The sequence below is a fragment of the Entelurus aequoreus genome, linkage group LG15, assembly GCF_033978785.1.
Source record: "Entelurus aequoreus isolate RoL-2023_Sb linkage group LG15, RoL_Eaeq_v1.1, whole genome shotgun sequence".
In the NCBI taxonomy this organism is placed as follows: Eukaryota; Metazoa; Chordata; class Actinopteri; order Syngnathiformes; family Syngnathidae; genus Entelurus; species Entelurus aequoreus.
The window spans coordinates 48241579-48268084 of record NC_084745.1 but is presented as its reverse complement, the minus strand read 5'-3'; the positions used below and the strand labels follow the sequence as shown (position 1 = coordinate 48268084).

At 37.6% G+C, this 26506-nt stretch overlaps 1 protein-coding gene across 1 annotated transcript in view; it reads right to left on the bottom strand.

Annotated features, from left to right (window-relative positions):
• The window catches only part of LOC133630323 (matrix metalloproteinase-16), a 172130-nt gene that overhangs the window by 54384 nt on the left and 91240 nt on the right, over positions 1-26506 (bottom strand). The window contains exon 4 of the mRNA XM_062021886.1: positions 24054-24358. Coding sequence (XP_061877870.1) covers positions 24054-24358 — 305 coding nt within the window. The remainder of the gene's footprint in view (positions 1-24053; positions 24359-26506) is intronic.

The window sequence follows — 26506 nt, the reverse complement described above, 5'->3', positions numbered from 1 at the left end:
GATTAGAAATGGCAACAGCGGAGGATGAATGTCCCATAACAAGAAGATTGAGGAAAAAGAAGAAGCTTATCGACTACGGTGTCAACACGGACTACAATGGCGGACGCGTGCACATTTTCCGGACTTATGCAGATCCCAAATACACATCAGCAGGTACCAGAAGGTAAGAACAGTTGCTTTTGCATAATATTGTGAAACAAAATGCCAGATAATATGTCTTACCTTATACACACACCATAATAATACTCCTATGTTAAAGCACAGTACAATCCATCAAGCGGTAGTGAATTGTGAATTATATTTATATAGCGCTTTTCTCTAGTGACTCAAAGCGCTTTTACATAGTGAAACCCAATATCTAAGTTACATTTAAGCCAGTGTGGGTGGCACTGGGAGCAGGTGGGTAAAGTGTCTTGCCCAAGGACACAACTAGAATGGCGGAAGCGGGGATCGAACCTGGAACGGAACCCTCAAGTTGCTGGCACGGCCACTCTACCAACCGAGCTAGTCGTACCAAAACATGTTGATACATTTTTGAGCGCCGTGTGTAATGTTCTATATTTTCAATGGAACACATAAAATGTTGGTGTTGTTTACTTGAGTCATATTGCCATCATAGTGCAGTCTACACGTATCTCTTATGTTTGACTGCCATCTACTGGTCACACTTATCATTACACCATGTACCGAATAAAATAGCGTCGAGGTCGGTAAGCACAACCAGAATTATTCCGTACATTAGGCGCACCGGGTTATCACAGAGGTTATCACTACACACACACATTACTACACACACAAATCCTTACACAGACACACACACACACACATCGCACGACACTGTCGAGTTTTGGGGAAAAAAAAGGATTTTAAGTGCGCCTTATAGTCCGGAAAATACGGTATTTGTATTTCCCGCACTCGGCTGGAGGCTTCGGTTTCGGATGCAGGAACAACTTTGTTGTGCTGCCACTTTGTCGTGTGCAGTCATTTTTTCCCACTCCCTGTCGCCGCAAAACCAAAGTACTGACAACAGCACTTTTCTTTGGACCAAACATCTCGCTCTAATTAGCGTTAGCATTAGCCATATTTCTAATCCCTGCTAAGGAAGTAAATGGGCAGGCGAAGACTAGGAAAGCTACTGGGGTAAAAAAAAAAAAAAAAAATCTTAAACCGTCGACAATAGCGATGTCCGATAATGGCTTTTTTGCCGATATCCGATATTCCGATATTGTCCAACTCTTAATTACAGATTCCGATATCAACCGATACCGATATATACAGTCGTGGAATGAACACATTATTATGCCTAATTTTGTTGTGATGCCCCGCTGGATGCATTAAACAATGTAACAAGGATTTCCAAAATAAATTAACTCAAGTTATGGAAAAAAAATGCCAACATGGCACTGCCATATTTATTATTGAAGTCACAAAGTGCATTATATTTTTTAACATGCCTCAAACAACAGCAGCTTGGAATTTGGGACATGCTCTCCCTGAGAGAGCATGAGGAGGTTGAGGTAGGCAGGGTTGGAGGGGGCGGGGTTTAAGGTAGGGTGTAGCGGAGGGTGTATATTGTAGCGTCCCGGAAGAGTTAGTGCTGCAAGGGGTTCTGGGTATTTGTTCTGTTGTGTTACGGTGCGGATGTTCTCCCGAAATGTGTTTGTCATTCTTGTTTGGTGTGGGTTCACAGTGTGGCGCATATTTGTAACAGTGTTAAAGTTGTTTATACGGCCACCCTTTAGTGTGACCTGTATGGCTGTTGACCAAGTATGCATTGCATTCACTTGTGTGTGTGAAAAGCCGTAAATATTATGTGATTGGGCCGGCACGCAAATGCAGTGCCTTTAAGGCACGCCCCCAATATTGTTGTCTGGGTGGAAATCGGGAGAAATTCGGGAGAATGGTTGCCCCGGGAGATTTTCGGGAGGGGCACTGATATTCGGGAGTCTCCCGGGAAAATGGGGAGGGTTGGCAAGTATGACTGGGAGACGAAACTGCTCTCTGTACTTCTCCCTACGTCCGTGTACCACTCCGTACAGCTGCGTTTTAAAAAGTCATACATTTTACTTTTTGAAACCGATACCGATAATTTCCAATATTACATTTGAAAGCATTTATCGTCCGATAATATCGGACTGCCGATATTATCGGACATCTCTAGAAGACAACAAAAAACTCGAAAATTTCGATAAAATGTTGACAAGAGCACAGGACATTGGCTCTGCATCAACCTCATTGAACCTAATGGAAAAAGTGATTTCCATTTTCTGTACCCAAAGAAATATCCTAGATTTCATCATCTGCTGCAACAAAGTACATCAAAAGACTCTTGGGTTCTGCATTATTAATAATATTCTATTAGAAATGACAATGGGTGCCTGAGTTTTGTCCTAAAAAAAGAACCATCAGTTGATCAATGACAAACCCATTCCGACAGTCAATCCCTTCCTAGTCTATAAAATCTGCTACACCTCTCTGATACCGAAGTACTTGTCAAACTACTTCCATAACGTAAATGACCGCCATAACCACAACACCAGGGGGAGCTCCACAAACAAAGTTAAACCCAGATTCCGATCCAACAAAGGTCTTAACTCATTCTCCTTCTATGCCACATCAATATGGGATGCACTCCCAACAGGTGTAAAAGAAAGGGCATCTCTATCCTCCTTCAAAACCGCACTAAAAGAACACCTCCAGGCAACTTCAACCCTAGACTAACACCCTCCCCCCACCACATCCCACCTCCCCGGATTGTAAATAATCAAATGTATATACTTGTTCTTATGCTTTCTGAGCTCACTATGTTCACTGCTCGCTCTGTACATATCCTACCAAGTCAGACCTATGTATACTGTTACAATGTCCATTTCTCAGATGATATAATTGTTGATGACTGAAGTGCTGATATCAACCAAACCTAACCCCCCCGCCCCAACCCCCTCCACATCCCACCCCCCAGATTGTAAATAATGTAAATAATTCAATGTATATACTCTGATGATGATTAACTTGTGTGATGACTGTATTATGCTGATAGTATATATTTGTACCATGAATTGATTAACGTGGACCCCGACTTAAACAAGTTGAAAAACGTATTCAGGTGTTACCATTTAGTGGTCAATTGTACGGAATATGTACTGTACTGTGCAATCTACTAATACAAGTCTCAATCAATCAATCAATTCATCAAGTTTTGAATTATTAAGAATCCTTTTGACTAAGCCAAAGGTTGGTAACATGCTTGGCATTTGTACGTCTTCTAAACCTTTTGCTAACCTTTTGTGTATGGGGAACAGGTGAATGATAAAGACCAGAAAAGTACAAATTTAAAATGAGATTTATAAGACGCCCTCAAGTGACTAATTGTGCCTTAACAGTATGAGCATGAATATTCTCATTCATCCATCATTCATGGCACTGAATCGATCACCGTGCACTGTTTAGATTGTTTAAGAAGACATAATAGTGGACTTGACTCTCACTATTATGTTAGATCCACTATGGACTGGACTCTCACAATATTATGTTAGATCCACTATGGACTGGACTCTCACTATTATGTTAGATCCACTATGGACTGGACTCTCACAATATTATGTTAGATCCACTATGGACTGGACTCTCACTATTATGTTAGATCCACTATGGACTGGACTCTCACACTATTATGTTAGATCCACTATGGACTGGACTCTCACAATACTATGTTAGATCCACTATGGACTTGACTCTCACTATTATGTTAGCTCCACTATGGACTGGACTCTCACTATTATGTTAGATCCACTATGGACTGGACTCTCACAATATTATGTTAGATCCACTATGGACTGGACTCCCACAATATTATGCTGGATCCACTATGGACTGGACTCTCACAATATTATGTTAGATCCACTATGGACTGGACTCTCACTATTATGTTAGATCCACTATGGACTGGACTCTCACAATATTATGTTAGATCCACTATGGACTGGACTCTCACAATATTATGTTAGATCCACTATGGACTGGACTCTCACTATTATGTTAGATCCACTATGGACTGGACTCTCACTATTATGTTAGATCCACTATGGACTGGACTCTCACAATATTATGTTAGATCCACTATGGACTGGACTCTCACAATATTATGCTAGATCCACTATGGACTGGACTCTCACAATATTATGTTAGATCCACTATGGACTGGACTCTCACTATTATGTTAGATCCACTATGGACTGGACTCTCACTATTATGTTAGATCCACTATGGACTGGACTCTCACACTATTATGTTGGATCCACTATGGACTGGACTCTCACTATTATGTTAGATCCACTATGGACTGGACTCTCACAATATTATGCTAGATCCACTATGGACTGGATTCTCACAATATTATGTTAGATCCACTATGGACTGGACTCTCACAATATTATGTTAGATCCACTATGGACTGGACTCTCACTATTATGTTGGATCCACTATGGACTGGACTCTCACAATATTATGTTAGATCCACTATGGACTGGACTCTCACAATAATATGCTAGATCCACTATGGACTGGACTCTCACAATATTATGTTAGATCCACTATGGACTGGACTCTCACTATTATGTTAGATCCACTATGGACTGGACTCTCACTATTATGTTAGATCCACTATGGACTGGACTCTCACACTATTATGTTAGATCCACTATGGACTGGACTCTCACTATTATGTTAGATCCACTATGGACTGGACTCTCACAATATTATGCTAGATCCACTATGGACTGGACTCTCACAATATTATGTTAGATTCACTATGGACTGGACGCTCACAATATTATGTTAGATCCACTATGGACTGGACTCTCACAATAATATGCTAGATCCACTATGGACTGGACTCTCACAATATTTTGTTAGATCCACTATGGACTGGACTCTCACTATTATGTTAGATCCACTATGGACTGGACTCTCACTATTATGTTAGATCCACTATGGACTGGACTCTCACACTATTATGTTAGATCCACTATGGACTGGACTCTCACTATTATGTTAGATCCACTATGGACTGGACTCTCACAATATTATGTTAGATCCACTATGGACTGGACTCTCACAATATTATGCTAGATCCACTATGGACTGGACTCTCACAATATTATGTTAGATCCACTATGGACTGGACTCTCACTATTATGTTAGATCCACTATGGACTGGACTCACACTATTATGTTAGATCCACTATGGACTGGACTCTCACTATTATGTTAGATCCACTATGGACTGGACTCTCACAATATTATGCTAGATCCACTATGGACTGGACTCTCACAATATTATGTTAGATCCACTATGGACTGGACTCTCACAATATTATGTTAGATCCACTATGGACTGGACTCTCACTATTATGTTAGATCCACTATGGACTGGACTCTCACAATATTATGTTAGATCCACTATGGACTGGACTCTCACAATAATATGCTAGATCCACTATGGACTGAACTCTCACAATATTATGTTAGATCCACTATGGACTGGACTCTCACTATTATGTTAGATCCACTATGGACTGGACTCTCACTATTATGTTAGATCCACTATGGACTGGACTCTCACAATATTATGGTAGATCCACTATGGACTGGACTCTCACAATATTATGTTAGATCCACTATGGACTGGAGTCTCACAATATTATGTTAAATCCACTATGGACTGGACTCTCACTATTATGTTAGATCCACTATGGACTGGACTCTCACTATTATGTTAGATCCACTATGGACTTGACTCTCACTATTATGTTAGATCCACTATGGACTGGACTCTCATTATTATGTTAGATCCACTATGGACTGGACTCTCACTATTATGTTAGATCCACTATGGACTGGACTCTCACTATTATGTTAGATCCACTATGGACTGGACTCTCACTATTATGTTAGACCCACTATGGACTGGACTCTCATTATTATGTTGGATCCACTATGGACTGGACTCTCACAATATTATGCTAGATCCACTATGGACTGGACTCTCAATATTATGTTAGATCCATTATGGACTGGACTCTCACAATATTATGTTAGATCTACTATGGACTGGACTCTCTCACTATTATGTTAGATCCACTATGGACTGGACTCTCACTATTATGTTAGATCCACTATGGACTGGACTCTCACAATATTATGTTAGATCCACTATGGACTGGACTCTCACTATTATGTTAGATCCACTATGGACTGGACTCTCACTATTATGTTAGATCCACTATGGACTGGACTCTCAATATTATGTTAGATCCACTATGGACTGGACTCTCAATATTATGTTAGATCCACTATGGACTGGACTCTCACAATATTATGTTAGATCCACAATGGACTGGACTCTCACAACATTATGTTAGATCCACTATGGACTGGACTCTCACAATTATGTTAGATCCACTATGGACTAGACTCTCACAATTATGTTGGATCCACTATGGACTGGACTCTCAGAATATTATGTTAGATCCACTATGGACTGGACTCTCACAATATTATGTTAGATCCACTATGGACTGGACTCTCACAATATTATGTTAGATCCACTATGGACTGGACTCTCACAATTATGTTAGATCCACTATGGACTGGACTCTCACAATTATGTTGGATACACTATGGACTGGACTCTCACAATATTATGCTAGATCCACTATGGACTGGACTCTCACTATTATGTTAGATCCACTATGGACTGGACTCTCACTATTATGTTAGATCCACTATGGACTGGACTCTCACTGTTATGTTAGATCCACTATGGACTGGACTCTCATTATTATGTTAGATCCACTATGGACTGGACTCTCACAATATTATGCTAGATCCACTATGGACTAGACTTTCACAATATTATGCTAGACCCACTCGACGTCCATTGCATCCGGTCCCCCCTAGGAGGGTGTGGGGGGGTCACCCACATCTGCGGTCCTCTCCAAGGTTTCTCATAGTCATTCACATCGACGTCCCACTGGGCTGTGAGTTTTTCCCTGCCCTTATGTGGGATCTGAACCGAGGATGTCGTTGTGGCTTGTACAGCCCTTTGAGACACTTGTGATTTAGGGCTATATAAATAAACATTGATTGATTGATTGATCGGTAAGCACAACCAGAATTATTCGGTACATTAGGCGCACCGGGTTATATTTTTGAGAAAATGAAAGGATTTTAAGTGCGCCTTATAGTCCGAAAAATATGGTACTAATGAAGCCTTTTAGAATGAAAGGAATACGTATGACCTATGATTGGTTGCATTCTTTTGCTGCCAAGATACTTTTTCTTCCAAGAAAATCCAATCAGTATCACTATAACTGATTGGATACGTCGTATCTATTCCTGCCTGATTTTTTTCTCCCCAGCCACAGTCCAACAAGATGACCTTGATAATGCAAGTATGACTATTTGTTTACAAACACTGGCGTGCAGCAATAGAAACCAGTTCACTTTCAGCTGGAGTGGTTGGAGCTTATCAAGATCCTACATACCAGATCAAAAAACCGCCTGGCCAGGTTTTTTTCCTTCAATATATCTGCTGTATTGCGCCACTGCCATACTTCATTTTGTTATTCTAGGAGACTGCGGACTCTTGCCTTTCATGTATTGATTAATCCCATCAAGCAGACTGGGAAAGTAATGCAGTTGTAGGAGTTCTAGGACCACTTGTCAGTGCTGTGGGATGTCCTACTCTCAATGGAGATAATGTTCTATCACCCACCTCCTTACATTAAATCTCGAGTGCTAGTATTTTCTATCATGGCTGAAATAATGTTAGCGACTATCACATACAATGTGTGGATGTGAGCCCTAAATAGAACATGAGGTTGAAAGCAGGATTTACAGTATGAGCCGAGAACAGAGCAGATCTCCTTTGCGACTCGTGCCGCTCCTAATTTAAAAGCATCAGAGAAAAAAATGTTGGAAGAGCAGTCATGAGACCAGTCTCGTGTCTCTTTGGATTTGAGTTTGTTTTTACCCCAGTGTTCCAGCTTTCGCTGGAAGAAGACACAAATCATTCTTGAGCACAGGATGTTGTTACAAACCACATTGCAGATAAGGGATGCAAAGATTCTAAATTATAGATTATAATGTGGGTAGTAATCACAGTTTGATGATTATTACGCATTGATTAATTTTACAACAAAAGCAAATATTATTCAGAGACATATTCCTTAGAGATTTTGATTTGTTACTTAATATTGTCAACATAACGGTAATCAAAGTAAAAACTAACAACTATAAACTAAAAGTATTACTGATAATAAATACAGGAATTAATGTATGTAATGTTAGGGGAAGACTAAGATGAACTTTATTCATCTTTCATTTGGGAATGTCGTCTATCGTTCACAATCAATATGAGGGACAAGAACACATTTATTTTTTGATTTTTTTAGGATTTTAAAGATGATAAAAAAAGATGCAGTTCATGGGAGTCACCGTTGTAGCCTTCAAAGCCCTCCAAAACAACTTCAAAACCCTCCATCAACGTTTTATATGTACACTGCAAGTATATACAGGTATATCATGTAGTAACACACACCTTCACAACAATATGTAATATGTACAATATACACACTGCAAGTATATATGTAATGTAGTAACAGACACCTTCATAACAATATGTAGTATGTACAATATACACACTGCAAGTATATATATAATGTAGTAACAGACACCTTCATAACAATATGTAATATGTACAATATACACACTGCAAGTATATATATAATGTAGTAACAGACACCTTCATACCAATATGTAATATGTACAATATACACACTGCAAGTATATATATAATGTAGAAACAGACACCTTCATAACAATATGTAATATGTACAATATACACACTGCAAGTATATATATATAATGTAGTAACAGACACCTTCATAACAATATGTAATATGTACAATATACACACTGCAAGTATATATATAATGTAGAAACAGACACCTTCATAACAATATGTAATATGTACAATATACACACTGCAAGTATATATATATATAATGTAGTAACATACACCTTCATAACAATATGTAATATGTACAATATACACACTGCAAGTATATATATAATGTAGTAACAGACACCTTCAAAACAATATGTGATATGTACAATATACACACTGTAATTATATATGTAATGCAGTAACAGACACCTTCATAACAATATGTAATACGTTTTATATACACACTGCAAGTATATATATAATGTAGTAACAGACACCTTCATAACAATATGTAATATGTTTTATATACACAATGCAAGTATATATATATAATGTAGTAACAGACACCTTCATAACAATATGTAATATGTTTTATATACACAATGCAAGTATATATATATAATGTAGTAACAGACACCTTCATAACAATATGTATAATGTACAATATACACACTGCAAGTATTTATATAATGTAGTAACAGACACCTTCATAACAATATGTATAATGTACAATATACACACTGCAAGTATATATATATATATATATATATATAATGTAGTAACAGACACCTTCATAACAATATGTGCAATATACACACTGCAAGTATATATATAATGTAGTTACAGACACCTTCATAACAATATGTAATATGTACAATATACACACTGCAAGTATATATATAATTTAGTAACAGACACCTTCAAAACAATATGTGATATGTACAATATACACACTGTAATTATATATATAATGCAGTAACAGACACCTTCATAACAATATGTAATACGTTTTATATACACACTGCAAGTATATATATAATGTAGTAACAGACACCTTCATAACAATATGTAATATGTTTTATATACACAATGCAAGTATATATATATAATGTAGTAACAGACACCTTCATAACAATATGTATAATGTACAATATACACACTGCAAGTATTTATATAATGTAGTAACAGACACCTTCATAACAATATGTAATATGTACAATATACACACTGCAAGTATATATATAATGTAGTAACAGACACCTTCATAACAATATGTAATATGTACAATATACACACTGCAAGTATATATATAATGTAGTAACAGACACCTTCATAACAATATGTAATATGTTCAATATTTACCATATTTTAGTCATTTTATTCACGGCGCATTTATTGTATTTCTGTTTCCATAACAGCACACGTCTGACTTCTGGCAACAAAAGGGTTTCTACTTCCGGAATCAAATGCTAGTGTGTTTTCTAATCATGGCAGACTTGGTACCAGACAACAAAGACAACTATTTTTGGACAAATGAAGATTCACAACCTTATCTTTTTGAAGCTGAATATACAGAGGATGAACTACCGCTTCTAGAAGACGCTGAAACGTCGGAGCAGACGGAAGCCGAGAGAGTGCGACATGGTCACGCTGCAAATCTGGAACTTTGAGCCAAGCTATGCCGAATTAATGGATTGCTTACCCAAAATCAACTGGAAACCTCCCCGGCCAGCTGGGCCAAACGGAAAACTGCACGGCTAGTGTGACCCCTTAAATCGCATCGACTTCTAAATATTGACTTCCGCTGGTGAATGCGTCTTTCTCCGTCCAAAGCTGACGAAAAAGTTACATTTGAAAAGATCAGATTCTAATCGGATTTGGACTACCTCCTGATGTGGCCTGAATTTGATGCCAAAAAAATGAGATTTTAAGCACTTTGGAGCATTTAGACTATAATATATCAGATCACATCTGTGTCACTTGAGGGCAAAAAAATCAGATTTGGTGCGCAGTAGGGTTGTACGGTATACCGGTATTGGTATAGTACCGCAATACTAATGAATCATATTCGGTACTATACTGCCTTTAAAAAGTATCGGTCCCCCGCCCCCTCGTCGTCGTCACGTCATGATATTGCTGATTTTACGAGCAGGGGAGCATGTTCGGCAGCGCACAATCACGGAGTACTTACAAGCAGACACAGCGTGTAGACAGAAAAGGGAGAACGGACGCATTTTGGCTGAAAAACTAAATATAAAGGTGAAGTTATAACACTGAAACGCCCTCAGGAAGAGGTGCTTTAAGACATGGCTAGCTCGCTAGCAGCTAACGTCCATCCGCAGTCTGCAGTGTTTTAGCTACTTCTAAATCACTAATCCTCGCCTCCATGGTGACAAATTAAGTAAGCTTCTTACAAGTATCATTATCACTGCAGGACGAGGAATAGCTAAACATGCTTCACTACACACCGTAGGAGGATACAATAGCTCACCGCCGTCACAATGTAAACAAATGCCATGGGTGGATAATAATAATAATAATAATGGATTAGATTTATATAGCGCTTTTCTAGACACTCAAAACGCTTCACAGAGAAGTGAGAACCCATCATTCATTCACACCTGGTGGTGGTAAGCTACTTTCGTAGCCACAGCTGCCCTTGGGTAGACTGACGGATCTACACCTGACATCCACTGTAATGATACCAAGTACAGGAGCGTATCTAGTCGATACTACTATGATTAAGTCGATATTTTTTAATACGTTCCTGGATTTAAATTATGACCATTGTATGATCCTGTAACTACTTGGTATCAGATCGATACCTAAATTTGTGGTATCATCCAAAACTAATGTAAAGTATCAAACAACAGAAGAATAAGTGATTATTACATTTTAACAGAAGTGAAACAGAAAATAAGCAGATATTAACAGTAAATGAACAAGTAGATTAATCAATCATTTTCTACCACTTGTCCTTAATAATGTAGACACAATGATAGGTGTATAAATGACACAATATGTTACTGCATATGTCAGCAGCTAAATTAGGAGCCTTTGTTTGCTTACTTACTAATAAAAGACAAGTTGTCTCGTATGTTCACTATTTTATTTAAAGACTAAATTGCAATGAGAAACATATGTTTAATCTACCGTAAGATCGTTTGTTAAAATAAAGCGAATAATGCCATTAGTGCGGTTCCCTTTATTTAGAAAAGTATCGAAATACATTTTGGTACCGGTACCAAAGTATTGGTATCGGGACAACACTAGTGTGCAGTATAAACGGGGCCAATATATCTTGCATTTACTTTGGCGTGTAAAGCTGCACCTTAGTGGACGTTTAAGACCCTTTAGCTGCAACTTGCTTCTGGCAGGTTGTGTAAATGGGTGAGCCGTCATCTTCAATGATTCCTTGGTGTTTTTTAGATAACCGACTTCAGCTTTTTTTGGGGGGTGGGAACAGATCACCGCAGTCAGCAAACTAGCGTGTCTCTCGATAGGTGCATATGAGAGCTTCCACCACTGGGGTAACAACCTTTTTAACCATTGTGTTATGTTCATATTGTTGTTACTCAGTCAGCGTTTGTGGGTCTGATGGACCCCTTGCAATTTTTGGCTTTTAATGCCTCACAATCAAACACTTTTATGTTAAAATACTGAACAGATGTTTATTGGAATAAGGTAAACATCTGCTCAGTATTTTAACATAAAAGCGTTTGATTAACAACAATATGAACGTTGCACGGAAAATTTCTCTGCCAGTTTCCGCATCCCACAGGGATTCTTCTTTTGTGTTTCTGCACCTGCGGTTCCCACACAAGGTTGCAACATTGTTTGTCAACAGTGTCTGCTCTCATTTTCTCGCACATTTGACTCTCTGATGTTCTGTGTACCTACACTCTGTCCTCCTCCTGTCTAGGCTTGCTGTGTGTGTGTGTGTGTGTGTGTGTGTGTGTGTGTGTGTGTGTGTGTGTGTGTGTGTGTGTGTGTGTGTGTGTGTGTGTGTGTGTGTGTGTGTGTGTGTGTGTGTGTGTGCGTGTGTGTGTGTGTGTGTGTCTGTGTGTGTACACAGAATATCAATTTCCACACTTCTATTAATGTCCAGTGGACCCGGACATCTTATATGTAATATAAATGTGTAGGGGGGTGTATGGTGTGTGGTCATTAAATATGTATTCTGATATATGCTCGTCACAGAAAATGAGCCAAAGTCAGCGAGTCTCAGTTAGAAAAATTAATTAATTGTATCATTTTTCTTTTAATAAAAATGAAAACAGGTCCCACAGACCCGAACACCACACAAGGGTTAATCATCCTAATAGTAAAACGTGTTCATCCCTATTGCAGATCATTTCTCTCCTTATCCTTACGCTGATAAAAGCCAATTACACCCCATTGCTCTTGAATTGCCACTAAATAATCTTACCAAGAACCATATTCTGCAGTGTGTGATGCAAATGAGCTTTTCGCTGAATGATACTTTTGAGTAATCCCCAACTCTTACATGACAGAGTTGCTGGGTAAAACCATGCGTGCGGACAGTACATGGGAGACCAATTATCGATGCGGTTGCTTAGCAACATGTATGGATGTGTTTATCTGCATGCAGACAGGAGATTAATCCCCAGTGTTCATTTGCAGCTTCATCATCCAAAACAACAACAAGTGCAAGATCCACGGTGCGATGCCACCAACAGCAGTCACCGCGACAACTGATCCTTCTTCGAAACGATACGAGGGATTAGATATGACTGACTGGGGCAGCTTACTAGACAGAGTCTGTGTGTGTGTGTGTGTGTGTGTTTGTGTAGTGTGAGAAGTAAAATAAAGTGCCACCTTTTCAGCCCAGGATATTTTTTTTCCCCCTGCACAGTGCATGGGGCCTACTGAAAGCCACTACTACCGACCACACAGTTTGATAGTTTATATATCAATGATGAAATCTTAACATTGCAACACATGCCAATACGGCCGGGTTAACTTATAAAGTGCAATTTTAAATTTCCCGCGAAACTTCCGGTTGAAAACGTCTATGTATGATGACGTATGCGCGTGACGTCAATGGTTGAAACGGAAGTATTCGGACACCATTGAATCCAATACAAAAAGCTCTGTTTTCATCTCAAAATTCCACAGTATTCTGGACATCTGTGTTGGTGAATCTTTTGCAATTTGTTTAATGAACAATGGAGACTGCAAAGAAGAAAGTTGTAGGTGGGATCGGTGTATTAGCGGCTGGCTGCAGCAACACAACCAGGAGGACTTTGACTTGGATAGCAGACACGCTATCCGACGCTAGCCGCCGACCGCATCTATGATCGGGAAGTCCTTCGTCGCACCGTCGATCGCTGGAACGCAGGTGAGCACGGGTGTTGATGAGCAGATGAGGGCTGGCTGGCGTAGGTGGATAGCTAATGTTTTATCATAGCTCTGTGAGGTCCGGTTGCTAAGTTAGCTTCAATGGCGTCGTTAGCAACAGCATTGTTAACCTTCGCCAGGCTGGAAAGCATTAACCGTGTAGTTACATGTCCATGGTTTAATAGTATTGTTGATCTTCTGTCTATCCTTCAAGTCAGGGATTTATTTATTTTGTTTCTATCTGCATTTGAGCCCGATGCTATCACGTTAGCTCAGTAGCTAAAGAGCTTCACCCTGTCGTGGAGATAAAAGTCACTGTAAATATCCATTTCGCGTTCTCGACTCTCATTTTCAAGAGGATATAGTATCCGATGTGGTTTAAAATACAAATCCGTGATCCACAATAGAAAAAGGAGAGAGTGTGGAATCGAATGAGCCAGCTTGTACCTAAGTTACGGTCAGAGCGAAAAAAGATATGTCTTGCACTGCATTCTAGTCCTTCACTCTAACGTTCCTCATCCACGAATCTTTCATCCTCGCTCAAATTAATGGGGTAATCGTCGCTTATTCGGTCCGAATCGCTCTAGCTGCATTGAAAACAATAGGAAAATGTGAGGAGCCTTTCAACTGTTGACGTCACGGCAAGGCTTTTTTTTATCAGCGACCAAAAGTTGCAACTTTATCGTCGATGTTCTCAACTAAATCCTTTCAGCAAAAATATCGCGAAATGATCAAGTATGACACATAGAATGGATCTGCTATCCCCGTTTAAATAAAAAAAATTCATTTCAGTAGGCCTTTAAGAAAAATACAATTATTAGTAAGTACTAAAAACTAAACTGTGGATAAATGTACCCAGATAAGCCGTGTAGCAGGTAAAACACACATCTGTTAAAGATGAAACACAAATTGTAGGAATTTGTTACCAAATTCAGTCATTTTACTTGCATTAGTTGACGTTAGATGGGCGGTTTATAACGGGGGCTAATAATCTACTCGCTGCTTTGCTGCCAAGGAAGCACATAACAATATCAAGTATTGCATTGCCACAGCATTTGTGACCCTGAGAACTATGAAAATGTTCAACGATGCTCAGAACTAAATTGAAGCTCCATGTCAAACACAAATACAGGCGCACTCCACCACGGCAAGACCGCCAGATTAGTCAACGCGCGTGTTCATTTTTTGGCAAGGAAGCCAGAAGCAAAGTGTGTAATAAGTCAGCATGCATTATGGGATGGATTTAAACAAGTGCGGGCCGCAGAAGGGCTATAGTGATATTGCACTGGAGTGGAGAGGGGATCTGCATGATGATTTGAAGGCGCTGAATCACAGCCTTCAATGACAGATGCTTCCCCTTGCCCCAAGGCAGCACATGAAGGCCATGGCCGCACTTCATGTGGTTTACCGGCACTTTTTTTAAATTGTCTTCCATCCTAGGAGTGGATCAAGATTATTGAAAAAACTACCATCGTTACTCAACCTCAACCTGAGGAAAGAATTTCAGCTAACTCCATCAAACTGTTTACAGTGGATCTATATTGCAAAACTTTTCCTACCTATTTTTGTGTGTTTGGGAGCTGCATGACTCCTGAATGGAGATGTCCGGTAATATCGGATTGCCGATATTATTGGCCGATAAATGCTTTAAAATGTAATATCGGAAATTATTGGTATCGGTTTCAAAAAGTAAAACTTATGACTTTTTAAAACGCCGCTGTACGGAGTGGTACACGGACGTAGGGAGAAGTACAGAGCAGTTGCGTCTCCCAGTCATACTTGCCAACCCTCACGATTTTCCCGGGAGACTCCCGAATATCAGTGCCCCTCCCGAAAATCTCCCGGGGCAACAATTCTCCCGAATTTCTCCCGATTTCCACCCAAACAACAATATTGGGGGAGTGCCTTAAAGGCTTTGCCTTTGCATTCCGGCCCAATCACATAATATCTACGCCTTTTCACCCACACAAGTGAATGCAATGCATACTTGGTCAAAAGCCATACAGGTCACACTGAGGGTAGCCGTATAAACAACTTTAACACTGTTACAAATATGCGCCACACTGTGAACCCACACCAAACAAGAATGACAAACACATTTCGGGAGAACATCCGCACGGTAACACAACAGAACAAATACCCAGAACCCCTTGCAGCATTAACTCCCCCCCCCCTAACCCCGCCCACCTCAACCTCCTCATGCTCTCTCAGGGAGAGCATGTCCCAAATTCCAAGCTGCTGCATGTTTAAAAAAAATAATGCACTTTGTGACTTCAATAATAAATATGGCAGTGCCATGTTGGCATTTTTTTCCATTACTTGAGTTGATTTTTTTTGGAAAACCTTGTTACATTGTTTAATGCATCCAGCGGGGCATAACAACAAAATTAGGCATAATAATGTGTTAATTCCACGACTGTATATATCGTATCGATTGATATCGGAATCTGTAATTAAGAGTTGGACAATATCGGAATATCGGCAAAAAAGCCATTATTGGACATCTCTAGTCCTGAACATTTGAAATCAAACCATGGAGGCATGAAGGAGATATTTATAAAACAATCTCGCCTTCCTTCATACTTCCTCCTAACGACCTGTTTGGAATTTGTGACATCAGCAGATATCTCTAGCAGAGTTTCCACTTTATGCAATTGAATGAATTTTTATTTCCGCCACACTTTGAAAATAAGGTTGTTTTTTTTTACTTGAAAACTAATTAAAGTAATATAATATATTGTAGCCCCCAGAAGAAAAATCACACAAAGTCTGACGCTATTTTTAACTTTTAATGCCAATCTTATGATAACAAACGGCACAATTCCAACAGGTTTTACCTCCAGTGTAAACACTTCGCCGGACACAAAACAACACTTCCTCATTTTCCTTTTAGGCACGGATGGTGTGTTTGCAAACATAGTGTGTTTGCAAACATGGGAACAACTGACATCAAATCCAAAGCACACTGACATAAAACATTAACATTAGCACTACCGAAACTGGATGTAAACAAAACACACGTCATTGTCTGGAGTGTTGTCAGCATGTCTGTGATGTGGATGCGATTTATATATATATATATATATAAATATATATATATATATATACATATATATATATATATATATATATATATATATATATATATATATATATATATATATATATATATATATATATATATATATATATATATATATATATATATATATATATATCCCAGATATACTCCAGCCATCCACAAAATGTGCATGTATTAAAAGGATAGTGGTGGCTTTTAAGAAGATAGAAAGTCCAACTAGAGCAACAGCGCCAGGGACGTCGAGGGACAGAAGTAGAGTCTCTAAACATGACTACAATTTATAATAACACCAGAAGATGATAGATTTGTTGCTAATTGTTTTTAATTAAATTTATCTCAACAAAAGTACATTGTAAAATAAAAGTAGAAACAATTTAAAATTGGGCAAAAAGAACAACAATATATGTTAGTACGTTTAAAACCAGTCTGTTATTATTAATTAGAAAGTATACATTTTTGGAGCCTTTTTAGAGAAAATCATATTATTGTAGTAAATTATGCAAATCACGCGATGATGTCATGGTGACCACGCCCATAGCCACGCCCCCACCTCCACAGGTATCTTGGCAGTTTATGGGAAAGCCTGTCTATATATGATAAGGAATTTACCCAAAGAGCTTTGCGCAAGTGCGTCATTATAGTTAATAATTCCCGCATTTTTCTATATTCTCTTGTTGTGGGGTAGACTGACTCGTACATGCACGTGCACCCTCCGCTGTTGCACCTTCTAACCTAAAGGAGCGTAAAGTGTGAACTAGGGTTGTCCCGATACCAATACTTTGGTACCGGTACCAAAATGTATTTCAATATTTTGATACTTTTCTAAATAAAGGGGACCACAAAAAACAGCATTATTAAAAATTCTTATGGTACATTAAACATAAGTTTCTTATTGCAATTTTGTCCTTAAATAAAATAGTGAACATACAAAACAACTTTTATTTTAGTAATAAGTAAACAAACAAAGGCTCCTAATTTAGCTGCTGACATATGCAGTAACATATTGTGTCATTTATCATTCCATTATTTTGTCAAAATTATAAAGGACAAGCTGTAAAAATGAATTATTAATCTACTTGTACATTTACTGTTCATATCTGCTTACTTTCTCTTTTAACATATTCTATCTACACTTCTGTTAAAATGCAATAATCACTTATTCTTCTGTTGTTTGGATACTTTACATTAGTTTTGGATGATACCACAAATTTGGGTATCGATACGATACCAAGTAGTTACAGAATCATACATTGGTCATGATTGAAGTCCTCATGTGTCCAGGGACGTATTTCCTGAGTTTATAAACATATTTAAAAAAATATCGATGTAATCATATCGACTAGATATGCTCCGGTGCTTGGTATCCTTACAGTGGATGTCAGGTGTAGATCCACCCTTGGCGTTATTTTTTTACATTGTAAACTACGGTGTGTAGTGAAGCATGTTTAGCTATTCCTCGTCCTGCAGGGATGATACTTGTAAGAAACTTACTTTATTAGAGGATTAGTGATTTAGAAGTAGCAACACTGCAGTTTGCGGACGGACGTCAGCAGCTAGCTAGCTAGAGATGTCTTAAAGCACCTCTTCCTGAGGGCGTTTCAGTGTTATAACTTCACCTTTATCTTTCGTTTTTAAGCCAAAATGCGTCCGTTCTCCCTTTTCTGTCTGCACACTGTGTCTGCTTGTAAGTACTCCGTGATTGTGCGCTGCCGGACATGCTCCTCTGCTCATAAAACTACCAGAGGGACCGGTACTTTTTAAAGGCGGCATAGTACCGAATATGATTCATTAGTATCGCGGTACTATAGTAGTACTGGTACAAACCTAGTGTGAATGTATGTAGAAATGTAGGAACAAATCTAAATACGACCCCTTTCAATATAACTGTTATCTAAGCCTAAGAAAAAGTCAAGAGTTCTGTTACGGACAGAAACTTGCTTGCTTTTTCTGCAATGGCACTGTGCTCCACAGCTCCCACTCATCTCCTGCGCGCGCTTCCTGCCCATTTCCTCTTCAAATATTTTCTTTACTCCTTGCCGCTTCCTCACTCGCTCCCTTACCACCTATCTCTCTGGTGAGCTCCTGAATCTCCCAATATTTGTCGAGAGATACACTGCCAATCTCCTGTTATCATTTTGTTCTGCTTTTTAATCTCGTCGCCTTTTAGTTCTCATTTGTCTTTCTGCAGCAGTGCACGTGCAACTTACAAACGTGTGTCCCTGCGTGTGTGTTGTTACTTATTAAAGTAGGTTTTTACGTCCAATGTTTGGACGTAAAAACGTTTTAGTTAAAGTAGGTTTTATAAAGTACAAATAGTCAAATAACCTACTTATTAAAGTAGGTTTTTACGTCCAAACATTGGACGTAAAAACTTTTTAGCCGGGGTTAAAGTAGGTTTTATAAAGTAGAAAATTAAAAAAAACCTACTTATTAAAGTAGGTTTTTACGTCCAATGTTTGGACATAAAAACGTTTTAGTTAAAGTAGGTTTTATAAAGTAGAAATACTTATTAATGTAGGTTTTTACGTCCAATGTTTGGATGTAGAAACGTTTTAGTTAAAGTAGGTTTTATAAAGTAGAAATAGTCAAATAACCTACTTATTAAAGTAGCTTTTTACGTCCAAACATTGGACGTAAAAAACGTTTTAGCCGGGGTTAAAGTAGGTTTTATAAAGTAGAAATTTTAAAATAACCTACTTATTAAAGTAGGTTTTTACGTCCAATGTTTGAACGTAAAAAACGTTTTAGCCGGGGTTAAAGTAGGTTTTATAACCTACTTATTAAAGTAGGTTTTTACGTCCAATGTTTGGATGTAAAAACGTTTTAGCCGGGGTTAAAGTAGGTTTTATAAAGTAGAAATAGTCAAATAACCTACTTATTAAAGTAGGTTTTTACGTCCAATGTTTGGACGTAAAAATGTTTTAGCCGGGGTCAAAGTAGGTTTTATAAAGTAGAAATTTTAAAATAACCTACTTATTAAAGTAGGTTTTTGCGTCCAATGTTTGGACGTAAAAACGTTTTAGCCGGGGTTAAAGTAGGTTTTATAAAGTAGAAATACTTATTAAAGTAGGTTTTTACGTCCAATGTTTGGACGTAAAAACGTTTTAGCAGGTGTTAAAATAGGTTTTATAAAGTAGAAATACTTATTAAAGTAGGTTTTTACGTCCAATGTTTGGACGTAAAAACGTTTTAGCCGGGGTTAAAATAGGTTTTATAAAGTAGAAATACTTATTAAAGTAGGTTTTTACGTCCAATGTTTGGACGTAAAAACGTTTTAGTTAAAGTAGGTTTTATAAAGTAGAAATTTTAAAATAACCTACTTATTAAAGTAGGTTTTTACGTCCAATGTTTGGATGTAAAAACGTTTTAGCCGGGGTTAAAGTAGGTTTTATAAAGTAGAAATACTTATTAAAGTAGGTTTTTACGTCCAATGTTTGGACGTAAAAATGTTTTAGCCGGGGTTAAAGTAGGTTTTATAAAGTAGAAATACTTATTAAAGTAGGTTTTTACGTCCAATGTTTGGATGTAAAAGCGTTTTAGCCGGGGTTAAAGTAGGTTTTATAAAGTAGAAATACTTATTAAAGTAGGTTTTTAGTTAAAACGTTTTAGTTAAAGTAAGTTTTATAAAGTAGAAATAGTCAAATAACCTACTTATTAAAGTAGGTTTTTACGTCCAAACATTGGACGTAAAAACTTTTTAGCCGGGGTTAAAGTAGGTTTTATAAAGTAGAAATAGTCAAATAACCTACTTATTAAAGTAGGTTTTTACGTCCAATGTTTGGACGTAAAAACTTTTTAGCCGGGGTTAAAGTAGGTTTTATAAAGTAGAAATACTTTTTAAAGTAGGTTTTTACATCCAAACATTGGACGTAAAAACGTTTTAGCCGGGGTTAAAGTAGGTTTTATAAAGTAGAAAGAGTAAAATAACCTACTTATTAAAGTAGGTTTTTACGTCCAATGTTTGAACGTAAAAACGTTTTAGCCGGGGTTAAAGTAGGTTTTATAAAGTAGAAATACTTATTAAAGTAGGTTTTTACGTCGAATGTTTGGACGTAAAAACATTTTAGCCGGGGTTAAAGTAGGTTTTATAAAGTAGAAATAGTCAAATAACCTACTTATTAAAGTAGGTTTTTACATCCAAACATTGGAGGTAAAAACGTTTTAGCCGGGATTAAAGTAGGTTTTATAAAGTAGAAATTCTAATCAAGACAGAATCCATAAACAACGAAAGCGACTATTTTTTTTTACCAAAACAGGGTTCACAAATTTATATTTTTGAAGCTGAATATACAGAGGATGAACTTCCGCTTATAGAAGACGCCTGAGAGAGTGAGGTGAAAGTGACTTTGACACTATAAATGTGGAACTTGGAGCCATGCTATTTCGACATAAATGGAGCGCTTACCAAAATAAACTGGAAAAAACGTCCCCGGCCAGCTGGATCGACTGTCCATCAAGTGGTCACACTTTAATATTGATTATGATACTACAATACATACACTGTCTGGCTAGCTGTGTACAAACAAAACATTAAACAATACTTTACAGATACTGTAATATGATTGTTCATGTTTTTCAGTCAGTATAAATTGGTGTCCTATCTAAGTGTTGTGCATTACAAACTCAAACGAGTTTCGTGGTGTCGTAAAAGCTAGCTTATCTCTTTCCGAAGCTAGCTTTTATGGCTAATACCGAAGCACGCTAATGTCGCTAGAAAAATATTTCCTCAGTGTTCGCTCCAACAATAACAATGTCGCTACAGTTTGGTTCTTATACAGGTTACGGAACGTGAATGAAGTATTGTTGACAGTTTTTGAATACGTTTTCAAAGCGATTTAGAGGTAGAACTGATTGCTCCCATTAGCTGCAATGCTAACCACCAAGAACGAGCTGATTTTTAGATGTTTGAATGCAAAAAAACAACAAAAAAACCTTGTGGCTTCTTGTCTCTTAAAGGATTGTGAACGATAAGCAAAATTCCAATAATGTGCAGTTGCCCTTTAAGGAGTGCTGCAAACATCCCCTTTTCAGGGCCTTAAGAGACAATTTTAAATTGAACTTTATCTTACTATGCTTGCCCTGCACCATGGGAAGCTCATATGACTGGCACTGATTCACCATCCTCTCACAATCCTTGAAGAACATGCACAACAAATCAATAAACACCAACAAAGTCGAAACTTCTTATGTACAGCTTAGTTTTAGTGCGAAACATAAGGGGGCAAGAGAGGAGGGAAAGTGGATATTATTTCTACAAATGGGTCATCAAAACAATTATTTACTTTCATGCTTAGTAAGGTATCAGCATTAAAGACTCAATCTGACCCAGTTTTCATCAAAAATAGAAGAGATTTCTAAGTAGGTTTGGAGTGTTATGTCTTTTTTCCGAACATTGCTGTTTTTTTTCCCACGCTTTGAACCCTGCGCTCTACACAATGTTACAGCTAATTGATGTATTTTGTAAGAATTAGCCTCGTCAGATCAAATGGTGGAACAGTGAAATTGTTCACAACAAAAATAAAAACACTCACGCGATCATTCATTCAGCCATTTGGCGCGTTATGGACTCACCGTCGTCATGAATAATACACAACGCCATGCACAACACGCAGTGTTTCTTGTGTCGAATAAAATTGTTGTTAATTAAATGCAAGAAATTTACGATTATGGCAAAAATAATAATCACGATTATTTTTGATTGATATTGTAATCACGATTAATTACCCGATTATACATTGTACCACCAAAACTCAATTGTAAATATAGTAAAAAAAAAAACGGATACAAATTAGTAACAAATACATCACAACAAGTAAAATGATAATACAATACATTTATATAACAATAGCAATCGATAATTATGCAAAAATAATAATCACAACTATTTTTGATTGATATATTATCACGATTAATTACACGATTATTCATTAATTTGATAACATTATTTTTTATTAAACCACCAAAACTTAACTTTAAATATAGTAAAAAAAAAATAGAAAATGGATAGCAATTAGTAACAAATAAACCACAACAATAAAAATAATAACAGTATGTTTTTACACATTAGTATTTAGTATTAGTATTTAGTAATTATTGTATCACCAAAACTCAACTTTAAATGTAGTAAAAAAAAAAAGGTGATTTCCATACAGAAAACTGCTATTTTTTTCCCCACGCTTTGACCCCTGCGCTCTACACAATGTTGCAGCTGATTGATGTATTTTCCCGTGGTTCACAAGCTTTACATGCTGCCAATGAATTAGCCTCGTCAGATCAAACGGTGGACCGGTGAAATTGTTCACAACGTAAATAAAACACTCACACGATCATTCATTCAACCATTTGGCGCGTTATGGACTCACAGTTGTCATGAAGAATACACGACGCCATGCACAAGACGCAGCCCCAAAGACGAAGACGATTGTTCACAACAAAAATAAAAACACTCACACGATCATTCATTCAGCCATTTCGCGCGTTATGGACTCACAGTCGTCATGAATAATACACGACGCCATGCACAAGACGCAGCCCCAAAGACGAAGACGATCGACCCGACCATCAAGAAACAGACACCTCACGGAATGAAATTTACCACCACTAACAGGCCCTCAATAACTAAATTGTCATGTGACAGGCATTGTTTTTTGTAAAATTGTAAATGAACACAAGCAACTATTAACATATTTCACATTTCAATGCCAATATATCTACAAAATAAAATTAGTTAATAATTAGGTGGGTGCAGGTTTCAATTAGGTGCACTCTAAGCCCTAAAATTCCGGTAGTGATAAGTGTAAAACCATAATCAGTGCTTACCATCATGGTTGGGGTTTCCTAGTGTCCAAGGCTCATCCGAGTCAAAGTGCGTGTCGCCTCCAATGCCCGGCCCTGGGAAGTAGGCGTGGGCCAGGAATCCGCCTTCACCGTCAAACGGTGAGCTGTCGCCATGGAAACCTGAGGCAAAGATGATGGTGATGTCCACGTCTCTCTTGGTCCGCTCCAGTTCACTGTAGGGCACGGCCTCGAAGCGCAGCGGCGTCACGTTTTGCCAGACGTCAAAAGCTCGTCGGATGGCATCGTGGGTCTCCTCCGCACCGACCTTGGGTGTCACGTTCTTTATGCTGTGGAGATACCACGCAGTGTGAAAGCTGTGGCGAGGTTTTACAAATCGCGATTGCAAAACTGATCCAGAGCGAGAACGTGGTCAACTAAAGGTTTGCGTGTGCTAAAACATGTGCAAACATATAGCAAACGCAAAGCTGGTCTACCAAACGTGTGCACACATCTGTTAAGTTAAATAAGTTCCACATTACATTTAGCGTCTCTGTCTTCATAAATATGCAGACTATGTGTTGATTTTTCAGAATGCCCACAACACTGGGAAAACGCAAATATATACTGAAAAATCAAAGCAAGCAGGGGCCATTTTGATATTTTTTATTTAAAAAAACCAATACAATATATGTATAAAAAGTATACATTTAGGCCTCCACTCAGGCTTGATCCCGGGGACCCCAAAGGGTTTTGGTCAAAAAAATATAAAAAATGTGTCATTATTCAGTATTATTATTTTTATTATTATTATTCAAGTTTTAAATCTCTAGATAAACATTAGGTCTATCTGTCAATAGAACGTTTTTAAAGATTTAAGTTCTATGCTCTTTTTGTCAAAGAAATCCCAGTTTTTTATGGAAAAAACACAAAATATGCAATATTTTCACCCAATAAATATTTTAAGTGGAATATTTGACATTATATAATAATGGGAGCCTTAAAAAGGTCAATAACTCATAACACCATTGATTTTAATTCATTATTATTTTTTGACCAATGACACTTAAAAAGAAATCACACTAACATTATTGGGGATCCAAAAAGGTCCTACACATTAAAGTGTTAAAAAATAAATTATACATTTTTTTTACTGTTTACTTTTAACACAATAATCTCAACAATCTCAACTTCAGATCCATCCGCCAATTATACATTTTATTGTTGTTTATGTTTTTTGTTTGTTCGTTTGAGGTCCTTCTTTTTAAAAAAACAGCTCAGTTTTTTATATGGCAAATAGAAAATATGCAACATTTTCCCCAAAAAATATCTCACAGTGAAATATTTAATGTGACGTAATTGGAGCCTTGAATAGGTCAATAATTCATAATGACATTGATTTTGATTAATTATTATTTTTTAAAGAAAGAAACAGCCTGCATGGCAGCTTTGTGTTATTAGAGTAAACATTGCAACATTTTCTTGTTACATTTCACATGTTTGCTCTTTTATACCAGTTTTTATCTTTTTAATTTTTTCCAATCGTATTTTTAAAATGTGCCGTGGGGCCGTTAAAAAAATGACCTGGGGGCCGCACTTTGGACACCCCTGTTTAACGAGCACTATTTAGCATTTAATTTGGCAAAAATATGTACTAACTGACACAGATGGATAGAAAATCCTCTGTCCTACGTGTGTGTGTGTGTGTGTGTCAACATATTTGGACTGTCATAAGAATATGACATATTCAGCAATATTATTTTATAATTTTAAAGCTGAATGCTGGGTGACTTAAGGGCCTGATTAATACTAATTCAATTGATGCGTTTCGGTGTCCTATAGGGTTTTTTTTTTTAATTAAATTCCTTTTTTTCACATAGAATATACAAAACCCAAAACCAGTGAAGTTGGCACTTTGTGTAAATGGTAAATAAAAACAGAAAACAATGTTTTGCAAATCTTTTACAACCTATATTCAATTGAATGGACTGCAAAGGCAAAATACTTAATGTTAGAACTGAGAAACTATGTTATTTTTTCCAAATATTAGCTCATTTGGAATTTGATGCCTGCAACAATTAGCAAAAAAGACTAAGAAAGTTGAGGAATGCTCATCAAACACTTATTTGGAAGATCCCACAGGTGAACAGGCTAATTTGGAACAGGTGGGTGCCATGATTGGGTATAAAAGCAGCTTCCACGAAATGCTCAGTCATTCACAAACAAGGATGGGGCGAGGGTCACCAATTAGTCAACAAATGCGTGAGCAAATTCTCAAACAGTTTAAGAACAACATTTCTCAACTAGCTGTTGCAAGGAATTTACGGTGCGTAATATCAACAAAAGCTTCCGAGAATCTGGAGAAATCCCTGCACATGGAATGCACGTGACCTTTGATCCCTCAGGCGGTACTGCATCAAAAAGCGACATCAGTGTGTAAAGGATATCACCACACAACCTCAGGAACACTTCAGAAAACCACTGTCAGTAACTACAGT